At 17.1% G+C, this 17,741-nt stretch overlaps 5 protein-coding genes across 5 annotated transcripts; 2 read left to right on the top strand and 3 right to left on the bottom strand.

Annotated features, from left to right (window-relative positions):
• Positions 1-1,708: 1,708 nt before the first annotated feature.
• On the bottom strand, positions 1,709-5,167 carry PGSY75_1363800 (putative nuclear fusion protein; the record flags this gene model as incomplete). The annotated part of the gene is made up of 12 exons (XM_018787659.1): positions 1,709-1,840; positions 1,949-2,016; positions 2,133-2,257; positions 2,365-2,443; positions 2,628-2,708; positions 2,904-3,052; positions 3,155-3,201; positions 3,309-3,430; positions 3,660-3,770; positions 3,858-3,949; positions 4,050-4,162; positions 4,262-5,167. 12 exons carry the CDS (start codon positions 5,165-5,167, stop codon positions 1,709-1,711), a joined length of 2,025 nt encoding a protein of 674 aa, XP_018640401.1.
• A 1,105-nt stretch (positions 5,168-6,272) lies between these two features.
• Positions 6,273-8,753, bottom strand: PGSY75_1363700 (hypothetical protein; the record flags this gene model as incomplete). Its single annotated transcript, XM_018787658.1, has 1 exon — positions 6,273-8,753. One exon carries the CDS (start codon positions 8,751-8,753, stop codon positions 6,273-6,275), a length of 2,481 nt encoding a protein of 826 aa, XP_018640400.1.
• A 704-nt stretch (positions 8,754-9,457) lies between these two features.
• PGSY75_1363600 (hypothetical protein) lies at positions 9,458-10,156 on the top strand (the record flags this gene model as incomplete). Its single annotated transcript, XM_018787657.1, has 1 exon — positions 9,458-10,156. The coding sequence occupies one exon, from the start codon at positions 9,458-9,460 to the stop codon at positions 10,154-10,156; it is 699 nt and encodes a 232-aa protein (XP_018640399.1).
• Positions 10,157-10,816: 660 nt separating this feature from the next.
• On the bottom strand, positions 10,817-13,515 carry PGSY75_1363500 (putative DNase I-like protein; the record flags this gene model as incomplete). The annotated part of the gene is made up of 3 exons (XM_018787656.1): positions 10,817-10,879; positions 10,962-11,027; positions 11,140-13,515. The coding sequence occupies 3 exons, from the start codon at positions 13,513-13,515 to the stop codon at positions 10,817-10,819; spliced, it is 2,505 nt and encodes an 834-aa protein (XP_018640398.1).
• A 1,081-nt stretch (positions 13,516-14,596) lies between these two features.
• On the top strand, positions 14,597-17,456 carry PGSY75_1363400 (putative polyubiquitin binding protein; the record flags this gene model as incomplete). The annotated part of the gene is made up of 2 exons (XM_018787655.1): positions 14,597-14,603; positions 14,755-17,456. 2 exons carry the CDS (start codon positions 14,597-14,599, stop codon positions 17,454-17,456), a joined length of 2,709 nt encoding a protein of 902 aa, XP_018640397.1.
• Positions 17,457-17,741: the final 285 nt, after the last annotated feature.

Raw genomic sequence — 17,741 nt, 5'->3', positions numbered from 1 at the left:
AAACTGCATTTTTTAAAATTTCACATATTCTTTTTATATTAAAATAAAATATATAAAAATGTAATAATAATATATGCTATTTATATATATATATATAATTATATATATGTATACATATATATTTAATGTATAAATAAATATTTAAAAAAATAATTTAATATTATTATTATATTGTATTTTTTTTTAATATCATAAATATAATATGTAAAAAAAATATATTTTTTTTTCATTACCATATTATTATACATAAATATAATATAATATTTTAAACAAAAGTATGATAATAATAAAAAAATTATATATATAACAGCACTAAGAAGAATATTCTTCCAGCACATATATATATATTATATATATATGATATATTTTTGAATACGTATTTTTTTTATATGTATTATTTTGTTATAATTCTTTTTATGTTCTATTAATTTTTTTTTTTTTTTTTTTGGTATTTTTCCTTCCCCCTTTAAACTGTATTTTTATTTATGTACACTATATATATATTTATTATATATTATAATATAAAATATTAATTTATCATTTTAAAATAATTATTTTATTTTAAAGTATTCATCATTAAAAATATATTAAATATATACATAATAATATACCATATTTATATTATATATATATTTTTTTTGTATATTAATGACCAAAAAATATATTACTACTTTTTAACTTAATATATAAAATATATATCATATATATATATTATTATATATATTTATGCAGAAATATAAAAACATATATATTATATATAATATAATAATAATACATTCTTTTATTATTATTTCTTAAGATAATGAAAATTTTTTGTTTTTTTTTATAACCTATTTATATATTACAAAATATTATATATATTTTATTTATATTTTTATCATTTGAAGGGCTAATTAAAATAAATAAGGATTATATTCACATTGAAAAAAAAAAAAAAAAAAAAATTGTATCCTTTTTTAATATTATATATATTTATAATATTTAAATGCATATGATCCTGAGAATATATATTTTTTTTTATTCCTAAATATACCTTTTATAATGTTGTAAATTTTGATAATTATTTATTTGATCCTTATTTTGATATAACATATTTTAAATATTATAAATATATTGAAAAAAAAAAAGAAAAGAAAAGAAAGAAAATTATATATAATTTTATAAATATATGAACCAAATAATATTTATTTTTTTATCTTATATATATATATATAATAATGTGCATTATATAAATGGGTATATTTTTTTTTGCTTTTCTTAATTTCACCTTTTAAATATATTTACAAGTTTGAAGCGCTTATAAATATATTTATGTACATATGGTTATAAATAATATTTAAAATATAAATATTTTTTTTTAATCATAATTTATTTCTCAAAAAAGGGGAAAAAAGAAAAATTAACAATATTATGTAGAAAATAATATGTATCACATATATATATATATATATATATAATATATTTCATAATAATATATTATTATAAAGGTGAAATATTCCTTATGAAAATATAAAATGTATGATTTAATTCTTATATAATCTTTTTAATAATAGAATAAAAAAGACAAAATTATTGCGCACAATTTGTATATATGTATATAGAAAATACTATGCATATAAAAAAAATAGGTTAGTTAAATGAAAATATGCATATATATATATATATATATATATATATATATATGTATACTTGTTTATTTTTTTATTTTTTAAAAACTATCTAATGAGTAATATTTGTTTAACTTTTCTTCATCTTTATTTATATCATATATATTTGGTGTTTCATTTTGATCATCATTTTCTAGAATTATAGTTTCATAACTTTTATGATCGTTTATTATCTGTAACAAAAAAAAAAAAAAAAAGAAAAAAGGAGAATTTTAATTCAGTTTTAACATATAAATAAGCATACTGTAAATTATATATATATATATGTTATTTTTTATGACTAGTTCATCATTAATTCGATTTTCTTTGGCTCGCATTATTTCATTGTGGTTATATTCTATCATATTTGCTGTCGAAAAAATGTTAAAGATAAAAAAAAAAAATAACACATATATATATATATATATATATATATATATATATATTAAAATATATAATAAATATATATTTATTTATAAAACTTACTGAAGGATATAGGATTTTCTGTATATGCCTTAATATTGGTTGGTGAAGGCATATAATGAAAAAATATTGGTCGATTTTTTCTGTGTAATGTTTTTATCCTCATTCCAATCGGGTCATCATTATATCTATTAAATAGGATACATAAAATTAATAATATAGAAATATATATATGTTGTTATTATTATTTGTTCTGTTGTCATAGTCTTTCTATTTTTCCTTTTCTATTCTTTACTCATCCATTTCATTTATAGTAAACTTTTCGCTAGCTAAAGAAGTTTGTGAGCTGCTTGATTGGTCATCACTGTTATAATCTAAAATAAAAAAAAATGTAATTATCATCATTTTTTTTTTTCATGTTTATATTATAAAATAATTATAAGAAATATAACAATGTATATTTATATATATATGTTAATATTATAGATATGTATGTTTTTATATTTATAAAACTTTTCCTTTTTTTTTATATATATTCCACATTATTATTATATTTACTGCTTAAATTAAAATCGTCATCATCATCATACAAGGAATCCATATTATCGTTAAAACATGACCATAAATTTATTATACTAACTGATAAAAAAATGTGTAAATAAATATTTTTTTTCATTTAATAAATATATAAAAAAAAAAAAAAAAAAAAAAGAATCAATGTTTTTCTTCCAAATATTTCAAAGGTTTATGGAAAATATAATCCTTGCATTTAATTATTCTTTTATTACATTTTTTATTTGATTTGATTTTTTTTTTTTTTTTGTCCTTCCTTACTTGTTTTTTGATCTATATCATTATATAAGATATTATTATTCCCATTCTCAATTTTCTTAATTTTATTTTGATATTGCTGTGAATTTTTTTCCACGATTTTTTTTATAACCTTCAGTTCTTCTTCAATTACTTTAGCAGGTTCTTTATAACTACAATATGTTGTAATTATAAATATGAAAAAAAAAAAATATATATATATATATATTTTTTATTTATATATTTATTAATTTATGTATGTTTTCCAATTTTACGATATGATGGAGCTAATGAATACTTTTATAGCAATAATAACAAATGTCTGAAAAAATATGAAAAAAAAAAAAAAAAAAAAAAAATTCATACATATTTCTACAAATTATACAAATATATATATATATATATATATATATATATATATTATATTACATATCTTATTCCTTTAATTGAATAACTAATAAGATTATCATTAATATGCAATAATATATATCTTTTGAAAAGAACAATAAGTTTTTTGAACAACAGCTCAGTTAAGTAACAAAAAAAAACACCTAACAATAATAAATAAATATATATATATATATATATATATATATATATTTTGTTATTATATGTCTTCATAAATGTATATATACAAACACATCTCCCTTGACAATAAACATTTTGTGAAAGAATATTTGAATTGTCCCTTTCATAAATATACAAAATAATAACATACATATATACATATATATATATATATACATATATATATATATATATATGCTTTTTTTTCTTTACATGATATAATTTTTTTTCTACTGCCGTATGCGTAACTTCTTGAGGTTATGAATAAGACTAATATTATAATAAGAAGATACATGACAATCATTTTAAAGGCTTTCAAAAATTCTATAAACATAAAAATATATATATATTTTAATAAAATAAATTAATATATATATATATATATATATATTTATGTTTTAATCCTTTTACTGGTAATTGATTCGTGGTGATATTTTATTTTTAATAAAATTTGAATAATTTCGCTGAAATCATTTTTGAGACCCTTCAAAAAATTATCAAACCTGCAAAAAATAAAAATAAACATAAATATATATATATATATATATATATATTTATTTATTGGATTATCCCTCACACATATTTACGTTTTATATTAATTACTTATTTGTATTTTCTATTTGTTTAATTTGAGCATTTTCAATTAATTTCATATTTTCCAAATTTGTAGTCATTTGTTTGGATATATACAAAGACGTCTGTGCTAATCTATTGATCTTTTATAAAACAAAAAAAGCACAAATATATACAACATATATATTAATATTATATATATATGTATTTTTTTATATATGTATTTTTTTTTTTTTTATTACATTTTCTTCAGTCCTTTTATTCCATTCATTTGATTGTATATAAAAACAAATATCATCAATATGATTTAATTCTGAATGATATATTTGGAATGCTGTATCAGACATATTTTTATTGGATGTACAATTTGTTACTATTTTATATTTTAAATTTTCACATAATTTTTTTTTTAAATAATTATTTTGTTCTGACATATAGTTTCTTTCATCCAAATTATCTATATTATTATTATAAGCATAATTAATATATTCGTAATTATTTCTTTCTATTTCTTTTATATTAGATATATCATTTAATTTATTTATATTATTTCCATCCACTTGTTCATTTTCATAATAGCAAGGATTTATAATGTTTTCTATTTTTCTCAATTCATTCAAATTTAAAGTCCTTGAAAAATTCTCATTATTAAATTCATTAAATAAATTATTATTATATAAATATAATTGTAACTTATTTAATTTTTTTGGATTTAATATACAACCCAAATTTTCATCAGGAAATGATCTTATAGATTTTACAAACAAACATTTTGTTTTAGCTAATGCTAATAATGATTTATTGTTTTCGTTTATTTCATTACAATTATATACATTCAAATTATTTAATTGTTCTAATACATATTCATAACATTTTATTTCTTCTACATATATATTATTATTATTATCATCATCATCATCTTTTTTATTTTTGTCATAATTTCTGTTTGGTTTATTTATTCGTTTTTTATTCTTTTGATATTCTTCTTCTGCTTTCATCTTTGCTTTCAGAATATCATCCAATGCGTCCTTTCCTCTTTTTATTCTTTCGATTAATAATTCAGAATTGTTTTCATATCTATATTTAGATCCTCTAGACACTGTAAAATGTATTATAAATAAAATGAGCAAAAAAAGTAAGTGGAACATAATGAATTTCTTCAAACCTAATGTGTATTTATAATATGTAAAAATAATTATATGGCATTTATCATTATTATATTCATAAAGATATGTATATATGAATATAGTATGGATACTTGTTATTTGACATGCAAATCGTATATTTTTTCTAAATAGCCATTTTGTCTTTTTAATATAAAATTAAAAATATATATATATATATATATATATATATATGTATATATTAATTGTATATTTTTTGTTATATCTTTTTTTTTCATTTTATTTTCTTTATTGTCTTAGTTATGTAAATGAAATGTTTTAATCTTTTATATAACTGCAAAATGTTAAATTGTGATAATAAAAATATATATATAAATATATATTTATTCAGCCTGTAATTAGTTCCATCTCAATATTTAAATTATTTTAATTTTAAAATTTTTTTTCATAAGGGTGTTTCATATTCTTTATATAAAGAAAGGATTAACAAAAAAAAAAAATAATAAAATAAATAAATAAAAATAATTTCCATAGTTCATATATAAAAAAATAGGAATGGTTAAAACATAACCAGTTATGATATATATGTATGTGGTATTTATTTTATTTATTTATTAATTTTTTTTTTTATTTTTTTTTTTCCTTACAATTGTATATACTTCTATATTATTTCTATTAGTATTAAAAGTAAATATTTCACATTTCATATTTAATATTTTTTATTTTTTTTTCTCAATGTAAAAAAGTAAATTTTTATAGACAAATCTTTTTTTAAAACAAAATGAATCTTTTTTTTATTTATCGTTTTGATAAAATCATATACGTGTAGAAAGCATCTACACATTAGTTAAAAGAAATATATGTCATTAAAGTTATAAAAACAAAAAAATTTAACCAACAAAAAAAAAAAAAAAAATAAATAAAATAAAATAAACACAATAAAATAAATGATATGAAATATATTAACATATGTAACAAAAATGTAAGACTTAAAAAAATAAAATATATATATTTAAAAAATAATGAACCGCACTGAAGTGCTTATATATATATATATATATATATATATATATATATATATATTTATATATGTATATTTTTATTTTCTTTATCATTTGATTATGTCAAATTAATTTGCGTCCAGACCTCTGGATGAATCCTCAGATGATTCATCGAATAAATTGTTTTGATCACTATCGAATTTATTTTCAATATGTTCATTATTATTTTGTGTCTCACCAAAATATTCTTTTGTTAAGTTATATATATCCAAATTATTCATATAACTATTTTGTAATGGACCCATAGGGTATCCTGTTAAATTTTTATCATCAATATTAATTTCTCCACTTTGTATTTTATTTTTTTGTTCAACTGCATTTTTCATTGTATTTTCTATATTATTTATTTCTTCATCTGAGAAGAATCCTTTTAAAAAATTTTTATCTAATTTCGTAAAATTTTCTAACAATGATTCTAATTTTTGTTCTTTCTTTTGATTTTCTTCATCAGTATTTGTATCATAATTTTTACATTGATCATCAACCTCTTTAATAATTTCTTTCATTTGACTTAAGAGCATAAGTTCTCTTTTTTTTTCATTTTTAAAATTTTGTACTATTTGTTTTTCTTCTTTGCTTAATATCTGTTCTTTTTTATTTGCATTAATGTCTTTATAATCTTTATTGTTAACCATTTTGTTTTCAAAACTTTTTTTTTTTTTTTCTTCTTCCATGTCATTATGATTTCCTTCAATATTATATTTTATGTTGTTATCTGTATTTAACATATGGTTTCTTTTAAAATCGTCCTTATTAATATTTTTATTAATATTTCCATTAATATTTTTATTAATATTTTCATTAATATTTTCATTAATATTTTCATTAATATTTCCATTAATATTTTTATTAATATTTTTATTAATATTTTTATTAATATTTCCATTAATATTTCCATTAATATTTCCATTAATATTTCCATTAATATTTTCATTAACATTTTCATCATTTGCTGTATCCTCCCCGTCGATGTGTTCCTTTTCATAGTTCTTCAAAAGATTGTGCGAATAATTATTTGAAATATTTTTATCGTCATATAAGTTCTTTAAATTTTCTGTAATATCTTTATGGTTTTGATTTGTTTGTCCAGATTTATCATATGTTAGAAATTCTTTAAGATAATTATTTCTATTAAGATATAGTAAGGTTTTATGAGGAGCACTCCATGCTTTACATGTTGTAACAAATTGTTGGAGGTCATCATGAATTAATTTTTTTTCTAAACATATACTATCATATCCCAAGCTTCCTAATTTTTCTATATAATTTATATCATTAGTATTAACTTTAGCAATTGTAATAATTTCAGGAATAGTATAATTAATAGCTTTAATAGCATGATTATATTCATATATATTATTATAAAAATCATATTCATTGATCATAATTATATAAGCTCCACATTGTGTAGCAAAATATATATCATTATAATCATGTACTTCGACAATGGCTTGAGTACCAACATTAACACAATATTGTAACATTTCTTCCATATCATTTTTTAAATATGATAAATTTAATATTACACCATCTGCTTGATTTTCTACAGCTAAAGCTATTTGTATTGGATGAATAATTATATCATCAACAACAACTGCTGGTCTTTTATTTCTTGGTAATGTTCTTGTATATTTTACTATATCCTTTAAATCATTTATATTTCCTTGAGTTGATAATTCATCAATATTAACTATTAATACATCAAATCCTATTTCATGTAATAATAAACTAACATTACCTGGGTTACTTAGATTTAAAAAATCATGTTGATATATATAATTATTTTTTATTTTCTTTTTTTTTTCTTCTTTATCATTCATTATATCAATATCATCTAATTTTTTTTTATTCTTTAATATGTCTTCATATCTATATTTCTCATTTTCAAAATTATCATATCCTACATCCATATAGTTATATAATCCTTCTTTTATATTATTATTACTTTTTGAATTCTTCTCATTTTTCTCATTCTTTTCTTTTTCAATGCTAGAAAAAATCTTCCTCTTCATATCAGCAATGAATGATAATCTATGCTTCTCATCACTATTATATCTTTTTAAACATTCTGATAATTTATTATTCATAGTATGTTGTAAATATTTCATTCTTATTTGTAATGGATTATTTTCATCACAATTTTCTTCTAACAATTTTGTAATTTCATATTTTTTATTTTCAATAATCTTATTTATATATTCATATGCCAAATGAGGATTACGAGAATCTTTACCATACCTTCTTATACTAACCCTACCTCCTTTATTATTTTTTATCATTTTTCTTTTTTCTTTATTCCCTACTATATACTTATATATCTCCCCATCATTTTTAATGAATAATTTTAACACATAATGTTTATTTAAACTTTGATTTATTGGAAAACATCCCTTTAATATATTTCCTGTTTTCATCCGACTGCTTAATTTTATTCCTTCGACATTGACATTAAAAGTTATCATGAATCTATTCAAACAATGGAACAAAATAAAAATACACAATAAAAAATAAAATAACGTAAAAATTAATTTATATATATGTGCAATCATGTTTTTATTCTCATCATAATATATTTAATATATATTGTGTCATGACTAATACCTTGTGTGTTATAATAATATATAAATATTATATATAAATATATATATATATATATATGTTATTATTTTATTTTATTATTTTTTTTCCTATAAACACTTTTTAGGTATTTAATATGATTATACAATATTTCCCTCTGAAACAATAAAGGATATCTCTTCACCTTTATAATTTTATTTGATCCTACATTATTTTGTATATCAACTTAATATTTTATAAGGGATATATTATATATATAATATATATATGTATTGTATATGTTTTTTATATTTTTATTTTTTTATATTTTTATATTTTTATTTTTTTATTTTTTTATTTTTTTATTTTTTTCTTTATATATATTATTTTATCTTTTCATACAATAATATATAAGAACTATAAATTTTTTTTTTTGTATACATATATTTTTCCATCCAAAAAATTACTTATATATATAAATATATATATATATATATTTCATTAACGATTTGTTATTTGTTATTTGTTATTTATTATTTATTATTTATTATAATATATTTTTTTTTTTTTTTTCTTGTTTATTATTTTTTATAATTGTGATTATATATCATTTCTATATAATTTCATAGCACTTCTTTATTTTATATATATATATTTATTTATTTATTTATATATTTTTTTTTTATATATTTATATGATGGAGGAATCCATTTTAATGAAAAATTTTGATAAGCTTGATAATGTATGTAATAATTTAATAGATATTTTAAAAAACTTAAAAGAACTGTTGTTTCACCTGGACCCCTTAAATAAATATGAAAAAGATAATGACGATACCTCTTTATTTGCAGATATTAATGATAGTAAAAATTATATAATAATATTATCAGATATAATACATAAAAATATTAATAAAATTATGAACATATTATATGAATTTATAAAAACAATACCACCATCATATACATACTACAGTTCCTTTTCTTATAAAGATTATGTCATATTACAAGAAATGCAAGAAAATAAAAATTTTAATGATAAAAACAATCAAATTAAAAATAAAAATATATACAATAAAAATGATATCGCAACTTCTATGGAGCTACATAATGCAGATAATGAACAACATAACACACAACATGAACATACAAATAATCAAAATGTAAATGATAATATGTGTAATAATAATGATGTTTTAGAAAGACATACAGAAAATAATAATGATCATTATATAAATAATAATAATTATGATAATAATATGTCTCATGTAATTAATCCTCAATATGTAAATGAATACTTTTATTATTCATTCTTAATAGATATAGAATATTCCAATTTATTACATATGAAAAAATATGAAGAAGAAATTAAAGAATATTTAACTCACATAAAATAAAAAAAAAAAAAAATATATATTTATCATAAATAAATTATGAATTATATATTTTACAATGTGTAACCTTCTATGCATAATGATTTTTATTGCATTAATATATTTTTTTTTTTTTTTTTTTTTTTTTTAAATATATATATATATATATATATATATTATAATTTTCCTTTTAATTATAATATTTGATTTTCAAACAAAATGTTTAAAAGCATATAAAAATATTATTATACAAAGAAAAAATAAAAAATAAATAATAAATAAATAAAATAACATATTTACAACAAATAATTTCTTTTTTGTACTTTACACATGTACACATAAAAAAATAGCACAAACTGATAAATATATAGATATATGTTTATTTTTTATAAATTAAAAAAATAAAAATAACACAAAAATTTATTTAAAAAAAAAAAAAAATCATAATTTAATTATGAAAAAATAAAATAATGAAAAGAAGCAAATACAAATAACATAAACAAAAAGGAGAAATAACAAGAGGATAAATAAATAAATATATATATATAATATTTGGATTTATGGATTTATTTAAAGTATATATTTAAAAAATTATAACTCTATTTATAAATTATAAACCTATTAATTATGAATAGGTGAGATCATTAAATAAATAAATATATATATATATATATATATATTTTCTTATTCCTCTATTGTCCTAATTAAGGTAGCATGTAAATACAAATGATCAGACGAGGCATATTTCTACAATAATAAAAAAAAAAAATTTAAATATATAAATATAAATATATATATATATATATTTCTTTATTTTAAGGTATCATACTTCATTAGGTAAGCATCCGTATTTGGCTAGCTTGTCAAAAGGGGGTAAATCGGTATATGATACTTCCTAAAATATCAAAATAATAAATATATATATTATACATATATGATTTAACGACACAACATATATATATATATATATATTTTTATATTTATATATTTCATTTTTTAAGTATTACCTTAAGATTTTTGTAAGAATAAAATATATAATCTACACACCCTTTTTGTTTCCCATGAAAAACAGTAAAAGGCATTTGACATAGCATTAAGTTATTTTCTAAATTATTTAATTTATCTATACTATCATATTTATAACATGATTTTTCAACAATATTATTTGTACTTTTATTATATATACTTTTAAAATATAATGGATAGTATAATATAAAATCTTCTTCTTCATTATATAATATGTTATCATTATGTTCTTCATTTAAATTCATATGAATACTTCTTCTATCCTTCTCATTTAATTGTCTATCATAACTACTTTCCTTTTCATTATTATCATTTACATTTTTCATATTTTTTATTTTTCCATTTATTGATAATATATCATTACTTTTTTCAATATAATTATGATATGTTTCGTTTTGTATATCTTTATTTTTTATAATATAAAATGAATCCTCAAAAGAGTTGTAATTATCCATATAAGAGTTCAAATAAATATTATCATTATTATTATTATAATTATTATTTTTTTGTTTTTTTTTTTTGTTGGTGTTATTATTATTTTTGCTAATAAGATTTAATAAATATTCCTCATTCAATATTTGCTCATCTTTAAAAATTGAGAATAATGGTTCCTTTCTGATTTGTTCAGGTAACTTATTACCACATGCATATTTCAAGTCATTCACAATATTATCATCAAATATTTTTGTAATTTCAATTCCTTTTAAATAATTATAAAAATAATATTGTTTATTAAACATTAGATATTGACCAGAAAGATATTTTAAATTCATATGTTTTAAATTAATAAATCTATTAACTATAAAATAATATAATAAACTATTTGGTGTTATATTAAAATCTCCACATAGTATAATACATGGTTTAAGAAACTTTTCATCATTTGATGATACAAAAAAATCATTCATATAATTATCAGATGAGTTATCGCTATCTATATTATGATTTACTTTCTTCCTTTGCTTTATATAATTAATACATTTCTTCATCATAAGAATTAAACGGTATGTCATATAACATATTTGATATAATTTTACATCTCCTTTGTATAAATCAAAAATTAGGTGTGTATTTGAAACTATAACAATATCGTCACACATATTAAATATATTAAAATTATTATTATTATTATTATTATTGTTGTTGTTGTTGTTTATGTGAGTATCACTATTTTGTAAGTTATTTTCCCCTTTAATACTATTATATTCCTTATTATAACTTTTTTTATTCATATTATTATCATCATGCTCTTCAAAATGCTCTATCCTTTTTGATATAATATTTCTTAGAGCTATTATTAAACCTACATGCCATTTTTTAAGCAAAGAGGATTTATCATATATGACTTCGTCAAAAAATAAGAGCTCAAAAACTTTGGTGTTATAAAAAATACATATACCATCCTTACATGTATCCTTTTTCTTTTTTAAAAATAAACCTTTAAAATGTAATTTTTCTAATTCATTTTTTAATTCTATAAAATAATTTTCCTCTATTTCTTGTAAACATATAATATCTGATAATTTATTCATAATATTTTTATGAATCCATTTTTTTCTATTCATCCATTGCATAATGTTATATCCATTACTATCATATTTATAATCAACTAGACTATTAGCTAATATATTAAAAGAGAAAACAGAAAATTCTTTAAAAACATATTTTGTTTTTTCTTTTTTTAAATCGCTTTTTATTAAAACATTTTTCTCATATTCTGATTCATCTTCATCATAATTATTTTTTATATCCTTCTCATATAAAATATTATTATCTTCATATTTTCCTAGGAATTTATTCTCCATGGTGCATTCTTCATTTATATTAAAAAAAAAGTTACAAAACGTTTTATTTGTATATTTTTTAATATTATAATTATTAATATATCGATGATACTTCAATATAATATTCTTATTATTATTTATCTTTTTAATATAATTTAAGGGAAGTTTATTACTTCCTATAGACTTGTCTTGTTTATAATATAAATTATCATTTATATTATATGATATTAAATTATTATTTTTTATACTATTTAATAATATATTATTTTCCTTGATATATTTATTTTTATGTTTATCTCTACTTTTTTGTTTTTCCCCACTTTTTATATTACGCACAGAAGATATATTTATAATTTCTTTATATACTCCTTTATCACTATTATTATTTATAATATTAACAAAATTTCTTATATCAATATTTAAAATGTTTTTTCGACTATTCTCATTCCTTATATATATATAATTTCTTATAAATGAATACTCAAATATTCCGTATTCATTTTTTAATAATGTATTTCTTATAAATATATTACGAACATACGATGATATTACACGAGAAGATTTATCTAACATTAATTTCTTCTATCTTATAATATATATACTTTTATTTTTTCTTTTCTTCTTTCCTCGCCTTTTTAAACATAAGAATAATATTTATTTACAAAAGGGCAAAAAAAAAAAAAAATAAATAAAATAATAAAATAAAAAAATAAAAAATAAAAAATAAAAAATAAAAAAATAAAAAATAAAAAATAAAAAAATAAAAAAGTACACAGATATTCAAAGGTGTATGCAAAAGGAAAAAGTTTATAAGATATACATATAAATGCTAAACGTTATAAAAAAATTAAAATTAAAAATATTCATATGAATAATAAAATGTATATATATAAATATATATATATATATATATATATATATATTATTTATATTTTATTATCATATCTTTTTATATATATTATAAACATATTCAAAGAAAAAAATAAAATAAAATGAAAATAAATAAAATCTATATTTATAAGAAAATGAATTTTGAAAAGTTTATAAAAGTATGTTTAAAAAAAATTAAAAAATTAAATTACATTTATTTATTATAAATATATATTTAATATATATTTATATAAATATTATATTATATGTGCAATAAATATCGAAATGCATAAAATATATATATATTATATATATATATATATATATATATTAAAAGAATACAGTAATATTTATTTCCAAAAATAAAATTTATTTTATTATTTATAAAATATAATATAATAATATAAACATATATATAAAAAAATAAAATAATATAATTTTCGTGGGAATGTTGTTTGTACTATTCTTTTGAGTATTATATATTTTGAATGATACATATTGAATGACTGCTTGGAATTAAATATTATATAAATAATATAATATATATATATAATATATAATATATTTTTTTTTTATTAAACTGATTTAATAAATGCCAGTTCTGATATAGCATACATTATTAATATATATATATATATATATATATATATTTTAAAATTTTATAAATTCATTTATATATAGTTTGAATCCAAAAGTGAGATAATAAAAAATAACACTTTGATATAATATCATTGTAACATTTATTATATTATCCATAGTATAGGCTTTGTAATATAATAACACTATGGCAGGTATAATATATAAATATAAATATATATATATATATATATATATATATATATATATATATATATATATATATATATATATATATATATATATATATATATATATATATTATATATATATATATTTTTTTTTTTTTTTTATTTCCCTTTTCAGATAAAGAATACGAATTAAGGGGTTTGCTTGTTGGCCATAAGAAAGGCATAAGATGCATATCCATCATATACACAAACTTGTTTGATGAATTGAAAGATACTAATTTAATCTTTGAATATATCATAAGTGCTGATTGTAGCGGTACTATATATGTGTGGAAAAAATTTGAGAACATAAAAGGAATTGAAGGAGTAAATGAAATATTGAATGAAGAAAAAGATGAATGTAATGAGTTGTTATATAATGATAATTTTAAATTATATAAAAAAATTGAAATACATGAAAAAATTGTTTACTCCTTATGTTATAGTAAATATATAGGTATTAAAGAATTACAAAAAATAGCTGATAGAAAGGAAGAAGAAAAATATAACAAGATTGAAGATCATTTACATATATATAGTGGAGGCAATGATAAGAATATTTATCTTTCTACATTAAATGGATTTATTGTATTAGTTTTACAAGGTCATAAAAATAGTGTTTGTAGTATTGTTGAAAAAAGTAAAGATATTCTTATAAGTGGTGATTGGAATGGTCAAGTCTTTATATGGAAAGTAGAAATGAATATATCAAATAATAATTGTTCATTTCATAATGATGAAAATAAAAATGATAGTAATAAAGATATTGATAATAATAATTTTATACTTAATGGTGAACATAAAAAAGATGATATTATAAAAAAAAAAAATAAAACAGAGAACTCATTACATTCAAATAAATATACATATAGTATTTTAAAAATTATAGATAATCATAAACATGCTGTATATATAAATTATATTAATGATTTTATACTTACATTGTCACAGGATAATATTTTGAAAATGTGGGATATCAAAGGGAATAAAATAAATGAAATTAAAGATATACATAAAGATAGTGTTCGTGATATCATATTATTTAATAATAATAAAAATGTTATTACATTTTCAAATGATGAAAATATTCATATATATGATATGAATTTTGTATTATTAAAACAATATAAAGGACATAGTGGTTTCATATTTTATGTATGTGTTAATGAATATGAAAAAATTATGATCAGTTGTGGAGATGATAAAACTATCAAATTCTGGTGTATTCAAGATATATATGAATATATGGATAGGTCAATTAATAACAATCAATCCTTAGATGATACATTGTCATTATTAAAAAATAATACTAACCATAATTATAATTGTATACAAACTATATATCTAACAGATACTCTGTGGAATGTGAAACTATTAAGTAACCTAGATGTTGTATCAGCATCTAATGATAGTTATATTAGAATTTATACAAATAAAAAGAACAAACAGTTATCTCCAAATATTATACAAATGATTGAAAATAAATATGCCAAAAAAGAAGAAATATTAAATGATAAAAATGAAAACCAATATGTAAATGATATAAGTAATATAAAAAATGTTGTAGGAAAAGAAGGAGATATTAAAATATTTAAAAATGAAAATAAATATGAAGCTTATAAATATGAAAATAATCAGTGGGTTTTAATAGGTGATGTTATAAACGATGTAAATACAAATAAAAAATTTTATATAGGAGATGATTTATTTGAACAAGGTTATTATGATGAATTATTTTCTATAGATGTAGGATTTGATCAAATAAAAATTTTGCCTTATAATAAAAATGATAATATACATTTAATAGCTGAAAAGTTTTGTAAACGAGAACACATCTCAATAAGTCATATAAAATCTATAGTAGATTTTATTAATCAAAATTTAAATCAAAATAATAATACTTCATTACAAAATAATAAAAATAATTATGATCATTATGATAATTATGATAATTTAATTAAAAAAAAAAAAAATTTCAACACTATACTAAATGTTATAACAATACAACAAGCTGCATTAGATAAAATATTAGACAAAATAAAAGAATTTAATTTAATTTTATCTCAACAAAATAATACATATAAATTAAATAATGATGAAATAAATTCTATATCCAATATAATAAAAACATATAAAACAAATATTAAAACATCATATCTTTTTAATACTACTGATATTAATGTAACAACAAAACTTTTCAATTGGTCATCAGATTATATATTCCCTATAATTGATTTATTCAGAATTTTAGTATTAAACAAAAATTGTGATTTCTTATATAATAATAAATATTCAATAAATGCTTTCAAATTGGTTTATGATTGTATTTCATATTATATAAATAATTACAATAATCAAAATAATACAAATAAATTAGATTCTTTATTATTATGTTCCTTACGATTTTATCTTAATATGTTCTATCTATCAACACCCAGATATTTTATGTTTAAAAAATATAATTTTGTCTTAAAACAAATAAGTCAAATACAATCAAAAAATAATAATATTATTTTATTATTATTCAGAATATTTTTTAATTATATAATTACATTAAATGAACATAATGATAAAGAACTTAGAAAAATTCTATTCGAACAAATTCATAACTTTTCAAAGATAATTCAGGATCCTGACACTTTATATACATACTCTTTATGTTTTCATACTTCTTCTGAAATATATAATAAGCAAACACATGAATTTATTAATAAATATAGTGTAATCGATTTTATTCAAAATAAATATGATGAACTCAAGAAGCAACAAAATGAAAGCAACGAAAAAACATTTAAAAATATTTCCCTCATATTGGAAGATTTGAAAAATATATTATAAAATTCAAAAAAATAAAATAAATAAATACAATACAATAAAATGCAGTAGTTGAATTTTTGGATTTTATTATTAAAAACTCAAAAAAAATTAATATAAAATAAAAATATAATACACATATATATATATATATATATATATTGATAATCTTTTATTGTATGGTTTTTTTTTTTTTTTTTTTTTTTTTTTTTTTTTTTTTTTTTTTTTTTTTTTTCCCTTTTTATTATTTTTTTTTTTTCCTTTTAATGTTTAAATTATATATATAATTTTTGTTTTTTTTGTTTTTTT

Source organism: Plasmodium gaboni, chromosome 13, assembly GCF_001602025.1.
Source record: "Plasmodium gaboni strain SY75 chromosome 13, whole genome shotgun sequence".
NCBI classification, from domain to species: Eukaryota; Apicomplexa; class Aconoidasida; order Haemosporida; family Plasmodiidae; genus Plasmodium; species Plasmodium gaboni.
Note: the sequence above shows the minus strand (reverse complement) of the source record. Positions and strands in the feature narration are given on the sequence as shown.